The 17,743-nt window shown below is 41.1% G+C and overlaps 1 protein-coding gene across 3 annotated transcripts in view; it reads right to left on the minus strand.

Annotated features, from left to right (window-relative positions):
- Nucleotides 1-4,991: 4,991 nt before the first annotated feature.
- Nucleotides 4,992-17,743, minus strand: part of LOC311077437 (NACHT, LRR and PYD domains-containing protein 1 homolog) — a 79,974-nt gene continuing 67,222 nt past the window's right edge. For all 3 annotated transcript variants that reach the window (XM_084105907.1, XM_084105905.1, XM_084105906.1), the window contains 5 exons: nucleotides 12,690-12,736; nucleotides 12,001-12,577; nucleotides 9,888-10,801; nucleotides 6,034-6,309; nucleotides 4,992-5,867 (listed from right to left, as the gene is read on the minus strand). In XM_084105907.1, the coding sequence (XP_083962033.1) occupies nucleotides 5,827-5,867; nucleotides 6,034-6,309; nucleotides 9,888-10,801; nucleotides 12,001-12,577; nucleotides 12,690-12,736 (1,855 nt within the window). In that variant the 3' untranslated portion in view covers nucleotides 4,992-5,826. The remainder of the gene's footprint in view (nucleotides 5,868-6,033; nucleotides 6,310-9,887; nucleotides 10,802-12,000; nucleotides 12,578-12,689; nucleotides 12,737-17,743) is intronic.

A 17,743-nucleotide genomic window follows, 5' to 3' on the forward strand; every position in this document is an offset into this window, starting at 1 on the left:
ATAAGGACAACATTTTGGGACAGGAATGTTATTCCAGGATCAACAAAATATGTTGATCCAGGATCATGTCTTACTTGGCAAAATCACGGTGACCAACATAAGCCACAGGTTAGAGCAATATAGCGTTCCTCACTGCTCGTTAGCTCATCTGTAGTTTGGGATGAAGGTTCTGGAGCTGACAGATCTTCTTGTTGGTCGTCAGCATGGAAGGATGGTGTCGGTGGATGTGATTCGATTATGTTTTGAGGGTCACTTGTGGGCCTAGAACCAATAATGTTGTCGATCGCATCAAACCACGGAAACTTCTCCTTCTCTTCTGTTGAGCTTCCAGTCTTTCTGAGGGAGTCTAGTATTTTCAGATATTGCTGTCGGAGTTTTTTACCTTCACGCGACATTGATCCGGCGTTCTTGTGAATCCCCTCGTTTTCAGGTGCTCGCTGAACATCTTGAAAATGTTAGCATTTTTATGTGTGTTTTCCAGTTGTGATTGTATGTTTTCGTCGGCCTATACAGCTAACAAGGTTTCAGTTTCATCGGAAGACCAAAGTAAACCCTTTCCGCTCATTCTGAAAGTGACGCGTGTGCGACAGACGACTGTCCTGACGACCACATTATACGTCATCAATAGCGGTTCACTTCCGCCGTTTGGTTCGACAGCGTTCACATCAAACCAAACTCTAGCACCAACAGTGCTAGTGTGAAAGCGCCCTAAATCTCAGTAATCGACACATTACCAGAGCTTTACTCTTATTATTATCCGCTTATACACCTAAAAATTATGGCATTACTCTGGCATATGTTCATAACGTCATGAAAGTCAGTTGTGGTGAAGTAAAAGCACAGAGTTAGTGATAAAGTTTCCCTCAGAAAAGCTCCTGTCAGACTCCCTTTGCGAGCGCGGAGTGATCGACGTTTAACGGTTTTGTCTCCATTCACTGAAATAAAGAGCAGCACAGACACCATTAATAACTGAGAGAATGAAAAACACTAATGCCTCATAATCCAAGAAAGACTAAATAAGGCCGAGTCTGAAACTACAGTCTCTACTGAGAATCAAAGCTTGTTGAGATTGAAACAAACACTCGCTGATATCTGATGTCTTCCTTCCAGATGATTCTGTCTAATCTGAGGAGGATTCGTTACCATCAGAAATATTTCACACACTTCAGTCTGTCATATTGACCCTGAACACCTTCTGTGTGTCTTTGATTATAAACACACACAAGTATGATCTTGACTTTGTCATGTTCATGATAGAGATATTTCAGTGTGAGCTGAGGCACAGAGGCTGGTGTGTGTGTGTGTGTGTGTGTGTGCGTGTGTGTGTGTGTGTGTGTGTGTGTGTGTGTGTGTGTGTGTGTGTGTGTCGCTCCTGTCATATAAAGCTGTTGTGCTCGTGGAGATCTAATAAAGGATAAAACACCATCATTTCAGAAGAAGATGTTGTGGTGATGAAGGCAGCAGATTGAGCTCTGAAGCTCCTGAAAGACTGGAATTACACCGTGATCATCTGTGTTTAACAGCGATACTGTGAGTGTGTGTACCGGCGCTGATCTGCACAATTCATTTAGTGTCAGACAGTGTGTGGAGAAATAAAGCACACTATCAGGAGATCGTCTGTGTGTTTCATTCTGCTGATCTCTCGCCACATTCATGATCATTCATACTGTCATCAGTTCACATCAATCATTCTCCTTACTCCAAATAAATGTTCACTTAAATACAGTGATGAAGAAACTGGTGTAGAGCCAAATGTATTTACAGTCCAACGTCACAAACCTTCACTGGGTGCGTAAATCCAGCCCAAAAAAGTCCTAAAGTAGGAAAAGGATCCGCACACGTCGAATAGGACAAAGACTCTCCAACTGTTGGTTTATTACGCTTCAATAGAGGACACATAAAAGACCTGCAAAAACCTGCTATAAAGTGCTAAACATTTCCTCAATAACTCTAGTTGTCTAGAGTTAATCTCCAAACACTGAAATTCAGCTGAAAATAATGTAAAAACAGAAACTAATGTAAAGATCAATGCTATAATAAGAGCTCTACACAGTGTGTAATTATATAAACGAGACTGTAAGTCGCCATAGTTACACAAATGAAGGAGATCAATGCGTTTGTTAACATTCAGAAAGCCGTCTTTCTGCTCTGTCTTCAGATCAGTGTAATGATCAGAGTAAACACACACACTATTCTCACTGCGACGGGCTTGAGCTCTCAGTGTGGCGTTGTGAATGTGCTGTCAATGTCAAATACTGATTTTAAAAGAGCCCGTCTGGAGATTCAACGGTCTGATCGATCTTTCATCTGCGGCCCGTCTGACTTACGCTCTCTCTAGAGTTCATGTGTCCTGTGTGTTTCTTTCCTATCAGCTCAATGATGCCAAACACTCTCTCAACTACAACAGTCACAGATGTTCCTCTACTGGACACATTTCTCTAGAGTTGATGCTGAAGCTCATGACAGATCATTGTGTTCATCACAACACAGCGGTCAAATGTGTGAAATGAACAGCATCTTTTCTCCAAAGCAATAAGAGCACAAGCTTTGTTGTAGTCCAGACTTTAAAGTTAGGCATCTTTGATGATCATTTTAATAAATAGATAAAAACCTGCGCTGACAAACACTTGCAGTGCTGTGGATGTTTTCCAGGAGCCGCTGGAGGAGAAACGTGTGCAAAAGCAGAACAAAAGCTCCTGGAGACACAAACTGTGCTGCAACTACAGACTAAACCATGACTTGATGGAGCAACATGAGAAGAAATATTCCAGCTCTACGTGACGAATCTCACATTCTGCTTCTAAAGCATCAGAACGCTCAGCTGCTTTCATGGGAAGAGCATCACTGGACACTTCTTTTCTGCTCTTTGTTGAAGTGATTTAGACACTCCAGCTGAATAATGTTTAATCGGACAGATTTTGTCGAGCTTCGTTCAGGTGTCCTGACATTGGAGGAAGGCTGAGACTGTTGAAGAGGACATGAAGCTCAGAGAACATATTCTTCACTGCCAAATATCTGTGCTTCAGCATTATTATACAACAAATCATATTTCAGCTGTCTTCTATCCGGACAAATAAAGGAAAGGTTCATAAGGACACAGAAATAGAGCTAGTGACACAGAAGTGGCTCAACTTACCCACCATTAGGGGTAAAGTATGTTGTCACTGGAGAATTTGAGTTCAAAATAAATAAATTAAACATTAGTTTTTTTGTACATGTAGCAACAATGACATCTGCTTTTCACATTAAGTGAATCATGTGGGTGTCGAACACATCACCTTTGTCCTTAGGAAGACAGCGCTGGTTAATTATTCCCCCCGGGGGTAATTTACCAGTGCCCGTGTGGCTGGTATCCCCCCAGTTCAGCCTGACCTCCCCCCGACTTTACAGCCTCGTGACATTCCAACAGACACACACACACAAAACACACTCTGGACTTTGAAACAGACATTTCCACACATGTGATCCAATAGCAATGTTGATATGTATTCCTGTGTTTCTCAAGTGTCGTCACTTCCCATAACGGAAACACTGACAATTTTATTGTGTGTTTAATCAAACTTTATTTGTGTGTAATTATGCATAGGAATGTAACGTTATGTGTCTCCAATCTTTACCTGTCATCCTTGGTATCTGTCTGACCGTCCTGTTTTAATTCAACCAGTCACACATAGGAGATTACAGTAAAATGTATTGTTCTGTGTGTACAATCTTAAGAGGAAAAACAAATTCTATCTCTCATACGACAAAGTCAAAGTAGGCGTTTCTTTCACAAACAAAGAAACTTTTTCCCGCTTCAGATCAGAAGATCTGATTTGCTGTTGTCCCAAAAAGAGGGCGTAAACAGATGTCTTTTAAAAGGAAGAGACCCCCACTTCTCGCTCTCTCTCATCTCTGGCTCTCGCTCTGACCTTCTCCTTCTCCACGCGCAGCGCTCCTCCTCCCAACGGAACCAGCTGGACCAGGCCTTGCCTTGGCCTCTGGGACGCATGCCCCGCGTCATGTAGAAGCTGCCGTCCTTTGCAACCAAGATTTGCAACCTCTCCCTTCCTGGGAGATGAATCTAAACTTTCTCGGTAACATTCAGTGAGCCTTTTAAGCTTCCCGCAACACCTGAAGACGCAGCAAAAACAGGACACCATCCTCGCTTCCTGCCTCAGCCTCACCCGAACAGAGAACAAACTTGCAAGTAGCCTATATTTATCTGATAAAAGCTGATTCCAGGTGTCTCGTGAATTTAGGTTTCTGTATGTAATAATTACTAGCTTTTCCCTTCTCTCTATATCCTTTCTTTCTTTCTTTCTTTCTTTCTTTCTTTCTTTCTTTCTTTCTTTCTTTCTTTCTTTCTTTCTTTCGTTTCATTTTATTCTGATCACGTTATGTTCTTGTTTGGTTAAATGTTTGTTTGTTTTAGTGTTTGCATTTTTACGTACGTTTATATTTGTAGCTCATATAATCTCTCTAGTTTTGCATTTATTAAAATCCATTTATACTTTTCACTTTCTCTGTGTTTGAAAACCCACCATTATAAAGTCAATGAAATTAAAAGATCTAATTAAGCTACAAGCTCGATATTATAGACTACCTTGAGTAGTTTTTAATTCATAAACTCAGAAAGTTTGATGTTCGTGGCCAGAAGATAGAACTTTCTTGGAGTTTGTAAATACCTCTTCTTAACTGTGATGATCTTACATTTATTCGCTGGACGAATGACTAATGATCAGACCAGTTACAGAACAAGGTAATCTCGATAATTGATCAAATAAATGTACATGCGACTTATGAATTATGACCATGAGTTATGATTATTAATATTTCCAAAATTCCCTATATCCTTGAGCTAATTTGCATTTACCCAGAGTCGTTTATGTTGCATACATTATCCCATGAAAGTCTTACTTTACAGCACATTATTCAGAATGTCTATTCATTAAGAATATTTCCATGCAGTGAAATATCCAAATGTTAAATTATGACACAACAAAATAAAGTTAGAAAAAAATAGCTTTTATTAGATAAAGAAAATATTAAATGTGACATTATTGCAGTTCACCAAACTTTGTGTGTTTGCAGAAGAATATAATCACATGAAAAGAAGAGCTGGATTCTGTTTGCCACAAAAATGTTTTTTAAGAAAATTCAACATGAAATGTTGAAAAGTTTATGAAAAATTATAAAAATGTACATAAACAATTCACCAACAAGTATTAAATACAGTTAGACAAATATAAATCTTGCTATACATTTACTTTAATATTAAACTTGTTTTACCTTCCCTGTATTTGAGTTCAAAATAAAAAAGAGGGGAAACGGTCCATTAACTCATGACAGTCTTACTTTACAGCACATTATTCAGAGTGTCTATCATTCAGAATATTTCCACTTCTGTGACTGAAGTGACGTTGACGTCCGGGTTAGCGGTATCATTAGCCGTCAGGCAAGTGTTATTTAAATAAACTCCTGATGTACTTACAAACTTTCCAATGCCTCGTTTTCTGAGTACAGAACCTATTTGTACTACTGTAGAAGTTTGGTACCATTCTGGCCATTATTAGTGGGGTAATTTACCAGATACATCATAGGATTCATTAGCGCCTGCACTAAACCATCCGGCTGATATCTCTAAATAAGCTCTAACTTTAATAATGTTCGACCAATGGAGAAAAGGCTTCTGGGGGGTGTTTGGCTCGAGGTCATGGTGCAAAGGACCCTAGGTTGATTTTACTCCGAACCATCCCTTTAAGTTCAATACTTGAATATGATTATGGGATGAATATGTATTTCCAGGTCCAGACCGATCATTATTTACCCTTGATCTGTTTTGAATCAGCAAGTGGAAGAAGCCTTCATGTTGCCCTCAGTCCGAGCTGTGAGAGAAAGATGAAACATCAGATTACACAAACACATCAGCTGAGCAAAGAGAAACATTTGAGTTTAACAATGACTTCATTTGTCACTTTGAATCCATCACAGCACTAAACAGTCACTCCTTACAATGAAAGAAAACATTTAAATGTAATCTTTAAACATTACCTTCCTTGTGTTTGTTCTCCAACTCTTTAGCCAGATTATTCTGGTTCATCTTCCTCAGGATGTTCACTGTGATCTTCACAGCTTCTTCTGGTCCTAAACGTGCCACCATCATGTCCACTGTGTCAAAGACATCTGCATTCTGCATTTCAGACTTTGAAATACGCTCATGATTCCTCAAGTACCACAGAAAGTGCTTCAGTTCATCTTTTCCTAGATCCATCAGTGACTCCAAGAGCAGCTCTTTAACAGACGCCATATTCCTTCGCTGATTCACTTCTGCAGGACAAAAAGAAAAAGATCTTCAGTATTTGTCACTCTAAACACATGATTCGAAGAATTCAAATGTTAGGGTTAGATCAGGTCTCGTCTCTTAGAGGCATCTCATCCAAACTCTTGTCGAACAGGCAGTGATTTGTCAGCGAGTCACACACAAAGCAGGAAACAAGATTTAAATAAAAAGTTTTTTTAGGAGTAGTACAATTAGTAGTCAGAGGTGCAAAAACATTATATGTTGCCATGGAAGGACTGAATAACACATTTACATGATCTAAATGAATTATTTGAGCTAAATAATGTTGTAAAATTATTGTGTGTGTATAATGTAGATATATTTTAGCTCCTCCTATGAACTTGCCATAGTACATTAATTGTAATATCCATTTTACAACAGTACACAAGCCGAAGTTTTACCACCTCCCTACAAAAAGGAATCAAATTAGTAAATTAAGTTGCATAGAACTACTCAGAAGAACGATGTGTTGACGTAATCGATTACATTAATTATGAAAAAAACTTATGTGGAATGCACCAAAGCGGCAGACTGTTTACATTCATCCCTAATCCCCTGTCATGTTCCACACAAAACAAGACTCACCTGAGCAGATGCTAATTAACTATCAGTTCTTCAGTAATTCTTATTAGTTATGCAGTAAGAAACAGTATTCTAAAGTGTTACCGAGATATTGATTTCAGATTAAACTGTTTTAAAATCGTACCTGTTTGTATCTTATAATCCAACAGTGTACAAAACAATAGTCACAATGGCAATAGCTGCATTTGTATGAAACAACAGAGAGCGAGTCCATGATACTGGATGGCATAATTAACTGTACACAAAATATTGATTTGACTGAGTTTTAAATATTTAAATATTTTATCAGCTCACAAAATGCAAAACTTCCACAAAGTAAAACTCGTTCCTAGCGAGCGTATAGCGCTGCTGACTTCAGTGACCCGGATGAGTCTCTGTTTCTGTTCTCTGTTGTTATCTGGGAATATCATATCACTGGATGGCATGATTGACCAATCAGAATCAAGTATTCCACAGAGACGTGTAATAAACTCTTATAAAGATTACTCCTCCAATGAACTAGAGAAGAGTAAACTTAATAAAATATACATTCTGAGACGTAAAACTCCCACCGCTAGATTACGAACTGAAGGTTTGTATACACTGTAGAATCTAATTAGATACTCCTAATTAAAAAAAGCATGCAAACCGATTGCCTTAAAAAAACTAAGTAAAGTGAAATAGAAATAGTATGTTGTACTGGCAAATTCTTAGTTAGTATAGTCACTTACACAAGAGTTTTAGTAACTAAAAAAGACATGTAGAGAGAACTTGATAATTTACTTTATATTTACTCTTGACTTAGTATAGTTACCATTGTTGTGTTTCACATGCTGAATGGTGAAGTCTGTGACTCAAGCATGGGCAATTACAAGATATTGTCACAAATATAGTGGGATTATATCAACTCAATTAAAAGTTTCACAAGGTGTTAATGATACAAGTGTTAGCAATACAATTTTAAAAGACCATTATTCAACATGAAAAATAGACTAGTAAATGATTTAGTTAGAAGTTATGTCACCTTTTAGAATAGAATTACAATAATATAAATGAAGTTCCAAGTGCCCAACCAAATGGAACACTGATAATCATAATGGTGAGTTCAAACAAAAACATTTTAAGAAAATCAATTTATGAAGTCAGCTTATGTTCTCTAAAAATGTTGTACTGACAATTCAATATCAAAATTACTTTGGGAAATGAGTGAATGCAAACAGAGAAAGAAAACTGCAGAAGTGGAGAAAATGAGTCAAAAGTCTATTAAGAATTGCCCTGCCTCAGAAACTCTTTTTGCTTGACGAAATGTCACTCAAACTGAACAATTAATCTAACTTTGGGTTTTCTGAGTAACCAAGCCATAGTATGTAAATAGTACAGATTACTAGAATTTTACAATTAAGTTAGGACATTAAGTAAAGTTAACTGAAGAGTGTTAGTTAGAACAACTGTTGGATTTTACAATGGTAATTCACCAATAAATAAGAAAATATAATTAGACCTGGATACAAAATCACTTTACCTGCAGAAAGTTTACTTTGCAAAGAAATCTCATAAATATTTTATACATTTAATTAGTTTTTTGCAATGCAATGTCATTAGCAATTAATATCTTGAAAAACATGTCATTGCTGTTTTAGAGCAGCTTTATATACAGTGCAATGCATAAGTGAATACACCCATGCTAAAGTTGACTAAAAAGAGGAATAAAAAATCATGTTTTGGAAATTGAACGTAATGCCTTAATTAAAAAAATTAGGAAAAATCCAACCTTTAAGGACACCAATTTTCTTTGTGAATGAATAATGTATCGTAAATAAATAAATGTTCTTCCTTAAAATACATGGTGCATAAGTGTGTACACCCCTATGTTAAATTCCCATAGAGGCTGGCAGATTTTTATTTTTAAGTATTTTATTATTATTATTTTTTTAGGATACTATGCATCCTGATAAAGTTCCCTTGGCCTTTGGAATTAAAATAGCCCCACATCATCACATAGCCTTCACCATACCTAGAGATTGGCATGGGGTACTTTCCATAAGATCATCTCTCAATGCAAATCAAACTAGCTTTTAGGCTAACTGAAATAAAACCATGCCAATCTCTAGGTATGGGAATTTAACATAGGGGTGTACTAACTTATGCACCATGTATTTTAAGGAAGAACATTTATTTATTTACGATACATTATTCATTCACAAAGAAAATTGGTGTCCTTAAAGGTTGGATTTTTCCTAATTTTTTAAATTAAGGCATTACGTTCAATTTCCAAAATATGATTTTTTATTCCTCTTTTTAGTCAACTTTAGCATGGGTGTATTCACTTATGCATAGCGCTGTATATATATATATATATATATATATATATATATATATATATATATATACATACATATATATTCGCCTTGAGCTCATAGTTTAGAATCGTAAAGATGTTCTACAATGTAAAGCTCCTCTTTCTGAAGAATTGAGATTAATTTAGGTTTCACAGTGTCACTATACATACGTATGTTTCATGATTCATGTCTGTGTTCCCCTGTCTTGTCCCATGTTTAGCAGTTCCCCGTTATGTTTAATGCCTATTAGTCTCCCCAGGTGTCTCTAGTTAACCACAGCCCCCTTGTTATCTTGTTTAGCTTGTTTGACTCTGTACTTAAACCCTGTGTCTTGTGTCAGTGTTTGTGGGTTCTTGACTTTGTATGTTGTTCTGTTCCCGAGTCTTGGTCCTGAGTCTATGTCTGCATCTGTGAAGTTTTGAGTTTATTTAATAAAGTATGCTGCATGTGGATCTGGATTCTGCCTCTGCTTCAACCTCAGCGTTAGAGTATAATATCACAGATCTTTCTCATGCTCTCCTGACTGGCTAAACTGTCATGTGTGATTTCTGAATATTGTTCCTCATGAATTAGTTTCTGCTGACAGAGTTTATATGCAATGATCTGGACATTTGTAACCCCCTGAATGAGATCTGGCCAATGCTTATCAAAAAACTGTGATTTACCTTCCTCAATATTCAGACGCGGCTCGTCTCTCTTAGGACGAATCTGATCAAGTTCATTTTTCTTAATCGTTGTAGTCCAGACAGTCTTCTGATCCTCTTCTCTGATAAGAGTCATTTGAAGATCATTCTCCAGACGGGTGTTGACCTTGAAGAAGTTTGGGGGAGTTTCTCTTGTGAGTGTGATCCCTTCTTCGGGATTGATAGTGGAGGCACCAGGAACGTCAAGAATGTGTGGCATGTTCATCCGAAATGGCCTGCCAGGTCTGGGATGCTCTATTGGGTCATTTGGAAACTTTTGTTTCTTAACTTTTTCTTTTGCATGATCATCAATTGGAAATAAGTAGAGATGTAGAATGAGAGGATCTTTAGAATGCATGTAGAGAAGAAGATCGCAGTGTTCATACCATCCCATTATCCAACTTATAATTAAAGTTGTAATAGAGAAGGATGGTTGGACAATCTTAGCATGGAATCGGGTCAACTGCACAGGTTCTGTGGTTATTCCCTCGTCTTTTACGGTGAGGACTTTCACAGCATCTTTGAGAGAGGGGTCAGACTCTCCTAAACAGGCGTAATGGGGCAGATGAACTTCCTCCAGTTTCCCTGAGATCACCGTCACGTCAATCACTGGACCGATCCGGTTGCACTGCAGCCTCTCCAGCTCTGCGTTGAGGAAGAGTCCGTCTACGGTACGGTACTGAAGGGTGACGACACAGTCACAGACCCATCGCATTCTGGTCCTGACACACTCGTAACGGCCTGGGTCAGTGCTGACCCTGAACTTTGACCCTCCTTCATCTGTACAGGCCGACGGCTCAATCTGAAGCCACTGATCAGAATCAGCTATATGGACACAAGACTGACAGTTCAGCAGCGGGTGAATATCGAGCCCAGAAGGTTTGGGCTGAGAGAACCTGTGAAGAACCAGAAGAAGGCAGAAGCAAAGAGTCAGCTGCTTTTATTAATCTCAGTTAATGTTATTTTCAATGTTTATTAATACATTATTAACATCAAACGTTGTATCTGTCAATATTATTTAATGGACCTGAACTATCATGAACTAACAATGAACAGTTGACTAACTAACTTTAACAAATACAGTTAATGCATTAACGAATGTTAACTAATGGGACCTTATTGTAAAGTATTACCAACAATTCAACACCAACAACATACAAACAGTTTACTATAAAAACTATTTGTCAGGCAGTTTGTCAGAGAGAAAATATAAAGCTAGTATATAATGCTGCGACTGACACCTGTGATGTCACTCACTAATAACAAACAATCTAATATAACAAACACATATATACTATAATGAGAGTTTAATTCACACATAATTGTCCAGTTATGTTTATGTTTAACTAGCCAACATGAACTCTATATTCTCCATCAATAAGCTCAAGCTGAATAATGTGTCCAGTCTTCTATAAATCAGTGTTTTTAACTGTGGATATTTTCACAGAGGTGGACAGATAAAGACCATCAGCAGTCTGGGGTGGACAGAAATGTTCATTATCAAACATAATAAATGAGTTTGACTATAAAGAACGGGACTGTTTTACTGCTTACAACACAACTGTCTACAGTTAATTGTGCTTGATTGTAATTGAGGGAGTGCTGGAATAGATCAAGTAATACTGAGTGAATTTGACTATTTCTGTCTTATTCCTCGTCTGCAGGAATATTAATAGAAAAGAAGATCACACTACAGCTAGAAAATTACAGAAAATTAATAGCAAATTACAGTTTAGAGATCGTGTGTGATCAGGAGCTTTAGATAAATACCAGTAAATCAGTCTTTAGCCCTATTCACAGAGACCTCACAACTCTGAAGCTGAAGGAGAAATAGATTTAGCTCTAAACTAACTAAAATGAAGAATAATGTGTTTATAGTCTCTGCACAGGAGAGACTCTGTGTTGTTTCAAAACAAAGGAAAATATGTATTTATTGGTACTGGCCAAAACATGTTGTGAAATATCAGCATATGGAGTATCAGCAAAAACCCAATATGGTGCATCTCTAGTGTTTAGTGATGTATGAAGAACAGAGGATTGAACTATTATTCAGTCTGGAGAAATCCTTCACTAAGACACAGTATATTTCACTCACCCGGTTGTGTGTGTATCACTGTTGTTTCTCTCAGGACGCTGTTTAATGTCACACAGAGACACTGAGGAGTTAACCTCATGAACCCCAAATCCAGCATAGAGGGGTTCAGTGAATGTGGTGATGAGTGTGTGTAAGTGTGTGAGTGTGTGTGTGTCAGAGACGCTGTAGAAGGACAGAGTGCCGGCCGACACGTCCACATACACTCCTGCTCTCTTAGAGGATGAAGAGACGACAGGAATAACAGTGTAGTTCTTATTGTGACGGACAGAGAATCCATTATTATAGCAGTGCAGGCTCCAGGATTTGTCATTGAATCCAAACTCACAGTCATAACTCCCTCCTTTCCTGCTGATTCCTTTATATGTCACTGATATATCAGCATCTCCACTCCATTCAGCCTCCCAGTAACAGCGTCCAGTCAGACTCTCTCCACACAGAACCTGAGGATCATCATCAAATCTCTCTGGATGATCAGGATACGGCTGATCCTCATACACACACGTCACTGTCCTGTTCTCATCAGACAGAATGAGTTCAGTGTGTGCTGTGTTTGGATCCAGTGTGAGATCACAGGCGTCTGAACTCAAGAAGAGAAACATTTCACTAAATGACACAAATCAACAATAAATCACTGAATGATTGTGTGTGTGTGTGTGTGTGTGTGTGTGTGTGTGTGTGTGTAGACCTACATTTGTGTAATCCTGCTGTCATTCTGAACTCTCCACAATGATCCACACTATAAAACACACACATGATTCATATTCATTTTATAAAGGAAACAGAATTGTGTGTGTGTGTGTGCATCATCCTCTCTTTGAACGCAAGAGTGTGTGTGTGTGTGTGTGTGTGTGTGTGTGTGTGTTTGTGTGTGTGTATGTGCGCATCATCATCCCTTTGAACGCGAGTGAGTGTGTGTGTGTGTGTGTGCATCATCCTCCCTTTGAATGTAAGAGTGTGTGTGTTTGTGTGTGTGCATCATCCTCCCTTTGAACGCAAGAGTGTGTGTGTGTGTGTGTGTGTGTGTGTGTGTGCATCATCCTCCCTTTGAACGCAAGTGTGTATGTGTGTGTGTGAGAGATAGTGAGTGAATGTGTGTGTGTGTGCATCATCCTCCCTTTGAACGCAAGAGTGTGTGTGTGTGCGTGTGTGTGTGTGTGCGTGTGTGAGTGTGTGTGAGTGTGTGTGTGTTCATCATCCTCCCTTTGAACGCAAGAGTGTGTGTGTGTGTGTGTGTGTGTGTGCGCATCATCCTCCCTTTGAACACAAGAGTGTGTGTGTGTGTGTGTGTGCATCTTCCTCCCTTTGAACGCGAGTGTGTGTGTGTGTGTGTGTGTGTGTGTGTGAGAGAGAGAGAGAGAGAGAGAGAGAGAGTGTGTGTGTGTGTGTGTGTGTGTGTGTGTGTGTGTGTGTGTGTGTGTGTGTGTATATTATATTATTGTGCTGGGTGTGCTCACTCCACCATGGACAGAATATGTTTGGGCCGTTTCTCGACCCCCAATCTGAAGGGGGAGCTGTCTGTTTTCGGTCCATCTGACAGTAGCTGATTGGCGGGACTGTTTAAAAACATCTCCTGCCAGTTGTTCTCACTCTGCTCTGGGCTGCGCATCTCTGCTTTGCTCTGGCCTTCAGGCTGGCGGCAGCACCATCCTACTCTTTTTGCATTACACATAAGTTTACACTTTACTGATCTGCACTACACTTTTGATTAGTTTTCTTTTGTTTCTCATTTACTGACTTGATACATTTATTGATTTAAATTATGATTTCATTGTGTACTTTAATGTTTTAATAAATTATTTTGGATTTGACTTAACAAGCGGTGTGGTCTCCCTATGTCATTGCTACTGTGAGCCAGGTAGTCGTGACATATGGGGGCTCGTCCGACCATTTGGATCCCGAATTGTAAGTAGACTACTATAATTCGCAATATTGTGTAGGCCTAGTTGCGTGGGTAGTGCTACGTCATTGGTTCACATTTTGTGAATGAACCGTACCGGTGATCAGCTGATGGTAGTAATCTAATGCATAGCGTATCTCATACCCACGCCGTGGCTATATAAGGAAGTACGCCGGCAACATGCAGATATGTTTTCGCTTCAGAGCCAAGTTGATGTACTTCACTCCACAGCCAATCCTGAGATTCATCTCTCCTTCTCTTCGAGACGAGCCTCTTTCCAAGTGTTGGTGTGACAGCGAGTTTCAGCGAGTGCACATTCCCTGCTTTTCTGCACAGTGATTTGCCAGTGTTTGTGTGTTCTCTCCCTGGTCGCTTCAACATTTGCGGAGAAATCTCCTTTCTAAAAGAGCTTGCATGCGGCACGTCTTTTTAAAGATGCCTCGCCCGTGCACTTCTGGTTGCCGTCTATTCATTTATGACTCTGATGGGCACAATCGCTGTCTTGTGTGTCTGGGTATTGAGCACGCAAAGGCAGCGTTTGTGGATGAGTCATGTTCCCATTGCAGGAACATGCCCATCGCACGGTTGCAGTCGAGACTCAATGACCTTCATGGTAGAGTCCCCTCATCCGCACCCCGATCTACGAGCTCCACGAGAGCTGGTACTTTGGCTGGCGGCCAGGGTGACCTGAGGGTTACGGTGTGGAACAAAGCGCCGACTATTCCACGCTCCACACCCCCCTCTAGCACTGTGCAACCCGTGAGTGGTCCGAATGAGCCCGCGGTACAGTCCTCTGACTCCAGAGGAAGATGTGATGTCGATTGCTGCATCACAAGGTGGGCAGGAGTCCTTGGGAAGTGACAATTCGGCTGTGCTGCCACCTTCAGGTGCGCCAGCATTGCCCGAGTCTGATCCCGAGCTGACGGCCATGCTTTCCCGGGCAGCCGCGGCCATCAGTCTTGAGTGGTCCCTGCCACCTGGTCCGGTGTGCTCGCGGCTGGACGATCGTTTTTTGGGTGCGGCCGCTGATCCCCGTCAGCGTCCAACCCCAATGCCTTTCTTCCCGGATGTGCATGAGGAGGTCACGAGGTCCTGGAAGGCACCCTTGTCTTCCCGTCATCGCTCGGCGACCTCCTCCGCCTTGCCTCCTCTCGATCAGGTAATGTTAATGCAGTTAATGCATTAACGAATGTTAACTAATGGGACCTTATTGTAAAGTATTACCAACAATTCAAAACCAACAACATACAAACAGTTTACTATAAAAACTATTTGACAGGCAGTTTGTCAGAGAGAAAATATAAAGCTAGTATATAATGCTGCGACTGACACCTGTGATGTCACTCACTAATAACAAACAATCTAATATAACAAACACATATATACTATAATGAGAGTTTAATTCACACATAATTGTCCAGTTATGTTTATGTTTAACTAGCCAACATGAACTCTATATTCTCCATCAATAAGCTCAAGCTGAATAATGTGTCCAGTCTTCTATAAATCAGTGTTTTTAACTGTGGATATTTTCACAGAGGTGGACAGATAAAGACCATCAGCAGTCTGGGGTGGACAGAAATGTGCATTATCAAACATAATAAATGAGTTTGACTATAAAGAACTGGACTGTTTTACTGCTTACAACACAACTGTCTACAGTTAATTGTGCTTGATTGTAATTGAGGGAGTGCTGGAATAGATCAAGTAATACTGAGTGAATTTGACTATTTCTGTCTTATTCCTCGTCTGCAGGAATATTAATAGAAAAGAAGATCACACTACAGCTAGAAAATTACAGAAAATTAATAGCAAATTACAGTTTAGAGATCGTGTGTGATCAGGAGCTTTAGATAAATACCAGTAAATCAGTCTTTAGCCCTATTCACAGAGACCTCACAACTCTGAAACTGAAGGAGAAAATAGATTTAGCTCTAAACTAACTAAAATGAAGAATAATGTGTTTATAGTCTCTGCACAGGAGAGACTCTGTGTTGTTTCAAAACAAAGGAAAATATGTATTTATTGGTACTGGCCAAAACATGTTGTGAAATATCAGCATATGGAGTATATTGGATTTGACTTAACAAGCGGTGTGGTCTCCCTATGTCATTGCTACTGTGAGCCAGGTAGTCGTGACATATGGGGGCTCGTCCGACCATTTGGATCCCGAATTGTAAGTAGACTACTATAATTCGCAATATTGTGTAGGCCTAGTTGCGTGGGTAGTGCTACGTCATTGGTTCACATTTTGTGAATGAACCGTACCGGTGATCAGCTGATGGTAGTAATCTAATGCATAGCGTATCTCATACCCACGCCGTGGCTATATAAGGAAGTACGCCGGCAACATGCAGATATGTTTTCGCTTCAGAGCCAAGTTGATGTACTTCACTCCACAGCCAATCCTGAGATTCATCTCTCCTTCTCTTCGAGACGAGCCTCTTTCCAAGTGTTGGTGTGACAGCGAGTTTCAGCGAGTGCACATTCCCTGCTTTTCTGCACAGTGATTTGCCAGTGTTTGTGTGTTCTCTCCCTGGTCGCTTCAACATTTGCGGAGAAATCTCCTTTCTAAAAGAGCTTGCACGCGGCACGTCTTTTTAAAGATGCCTCGCCCGTGCACTTCTGGTTGCCGTCTATTCATTTATGACTCTGATGGGCACAATCGCTGTCTTGTGTGTCTGGGTATTGAGCACGCAAAGGCAGCGTTTGTGGATGAGTCATGTTCCCATTGCAGGAACATGCCCATCGCACGGTTGCAGTCGAGACTCAATGACCTTCATGGTAGAGTCCCCTCATCCGCACCCCGATCTACGAGCTCCACGAGAGCTGGTACTTTGGCTGGTGGCCAGGGTGACCTGAGGGTTACGGTGTGGAACAAAGCGCCGACTATTCCACGCTCCACACCCCCCTCTAGCACTGTGCAACCCGTGAGTGGTCCGAATGAGCCCGCGGTACAGTCCTCTGACTCCAGAGGAAGATGTGATGTCGATTGCTGCATCACAAGGTGGGCAGGAGTCCTTGGGAAGTGACAATTCGGCTGTGCTGCCACCTTCAGGTGCGCCAGCATTGCCCGAGTCTGATCCCGAGCTGACGGCCATGCTTTCCCGGGCAGCCGCGGCCATCGGTCTTGAGTGGTCCCCGCCACCTGGTCCGGTGTGCTCGCGGCTGGACGATCGTTTTTTGGGTGCGGCCGCTGATCCCCGTCAGCGTCCAACCCCAATGCCTTTCTTCCCGGATGTGCATGAGGAGGTCACGAGGTCCTGGAAGGCACCCTTGTCTTCCCGTCATCGCTCGGCGACCTCCTCCGCCTTGCCTCCTCTCGATCAGGCGGCTGCCAAAGGGTACACTGGGGTTCCCCAGGTTGAACGCTCTGTGGCCATGCAATTGTGTCCCCAGAGTGCTTCTTCCCATGGCGATCCTAAGCACCCCTCCAAAGCCTGTAGGTTCTCCTCCACCCTCGTGGCGAAGGCCTATAGAGCTGCGGGGCTGGCGGCCTCCTCACTGCATGCCATGGCAACACTCCAGGTCTACCAGGCCCAGATGTTGCGTGACATGCACGAGGGGAGGACTGACCCAGGGCTCTTTGGTGAGCTGCGTGCCGCCACCGACCTTGCTCTCCGGGCGACGAAGGTGACCGCACGCAGCCCTGGGTCAGGTGATGTCCACCTGTGTGGTCCAGGAGAGACATCTGTGGCTCAACCTGGCCGATATGCGGGAGGCCGAGCGAACCCGTTTCCTCGACACCCCCATATCCCAGGCTGGCCTCTTCGGCGGGGCGGTTGAGGACTTTGCCCAGCAGTTCTCGACCGCCCAGAAGCAGACTGAGGCTTTAAAACACGTCCT

This window comes from Abramis brama (assembly GCF_963993115.1).
Source record: "Abramis brama genome assembly, chromosome: 2".
NCBI lineage: Eukaryota > Metazoa > Chordata > Actinopteri > Cypriniformes > Leuciscidae > Abramis > Abramis brama.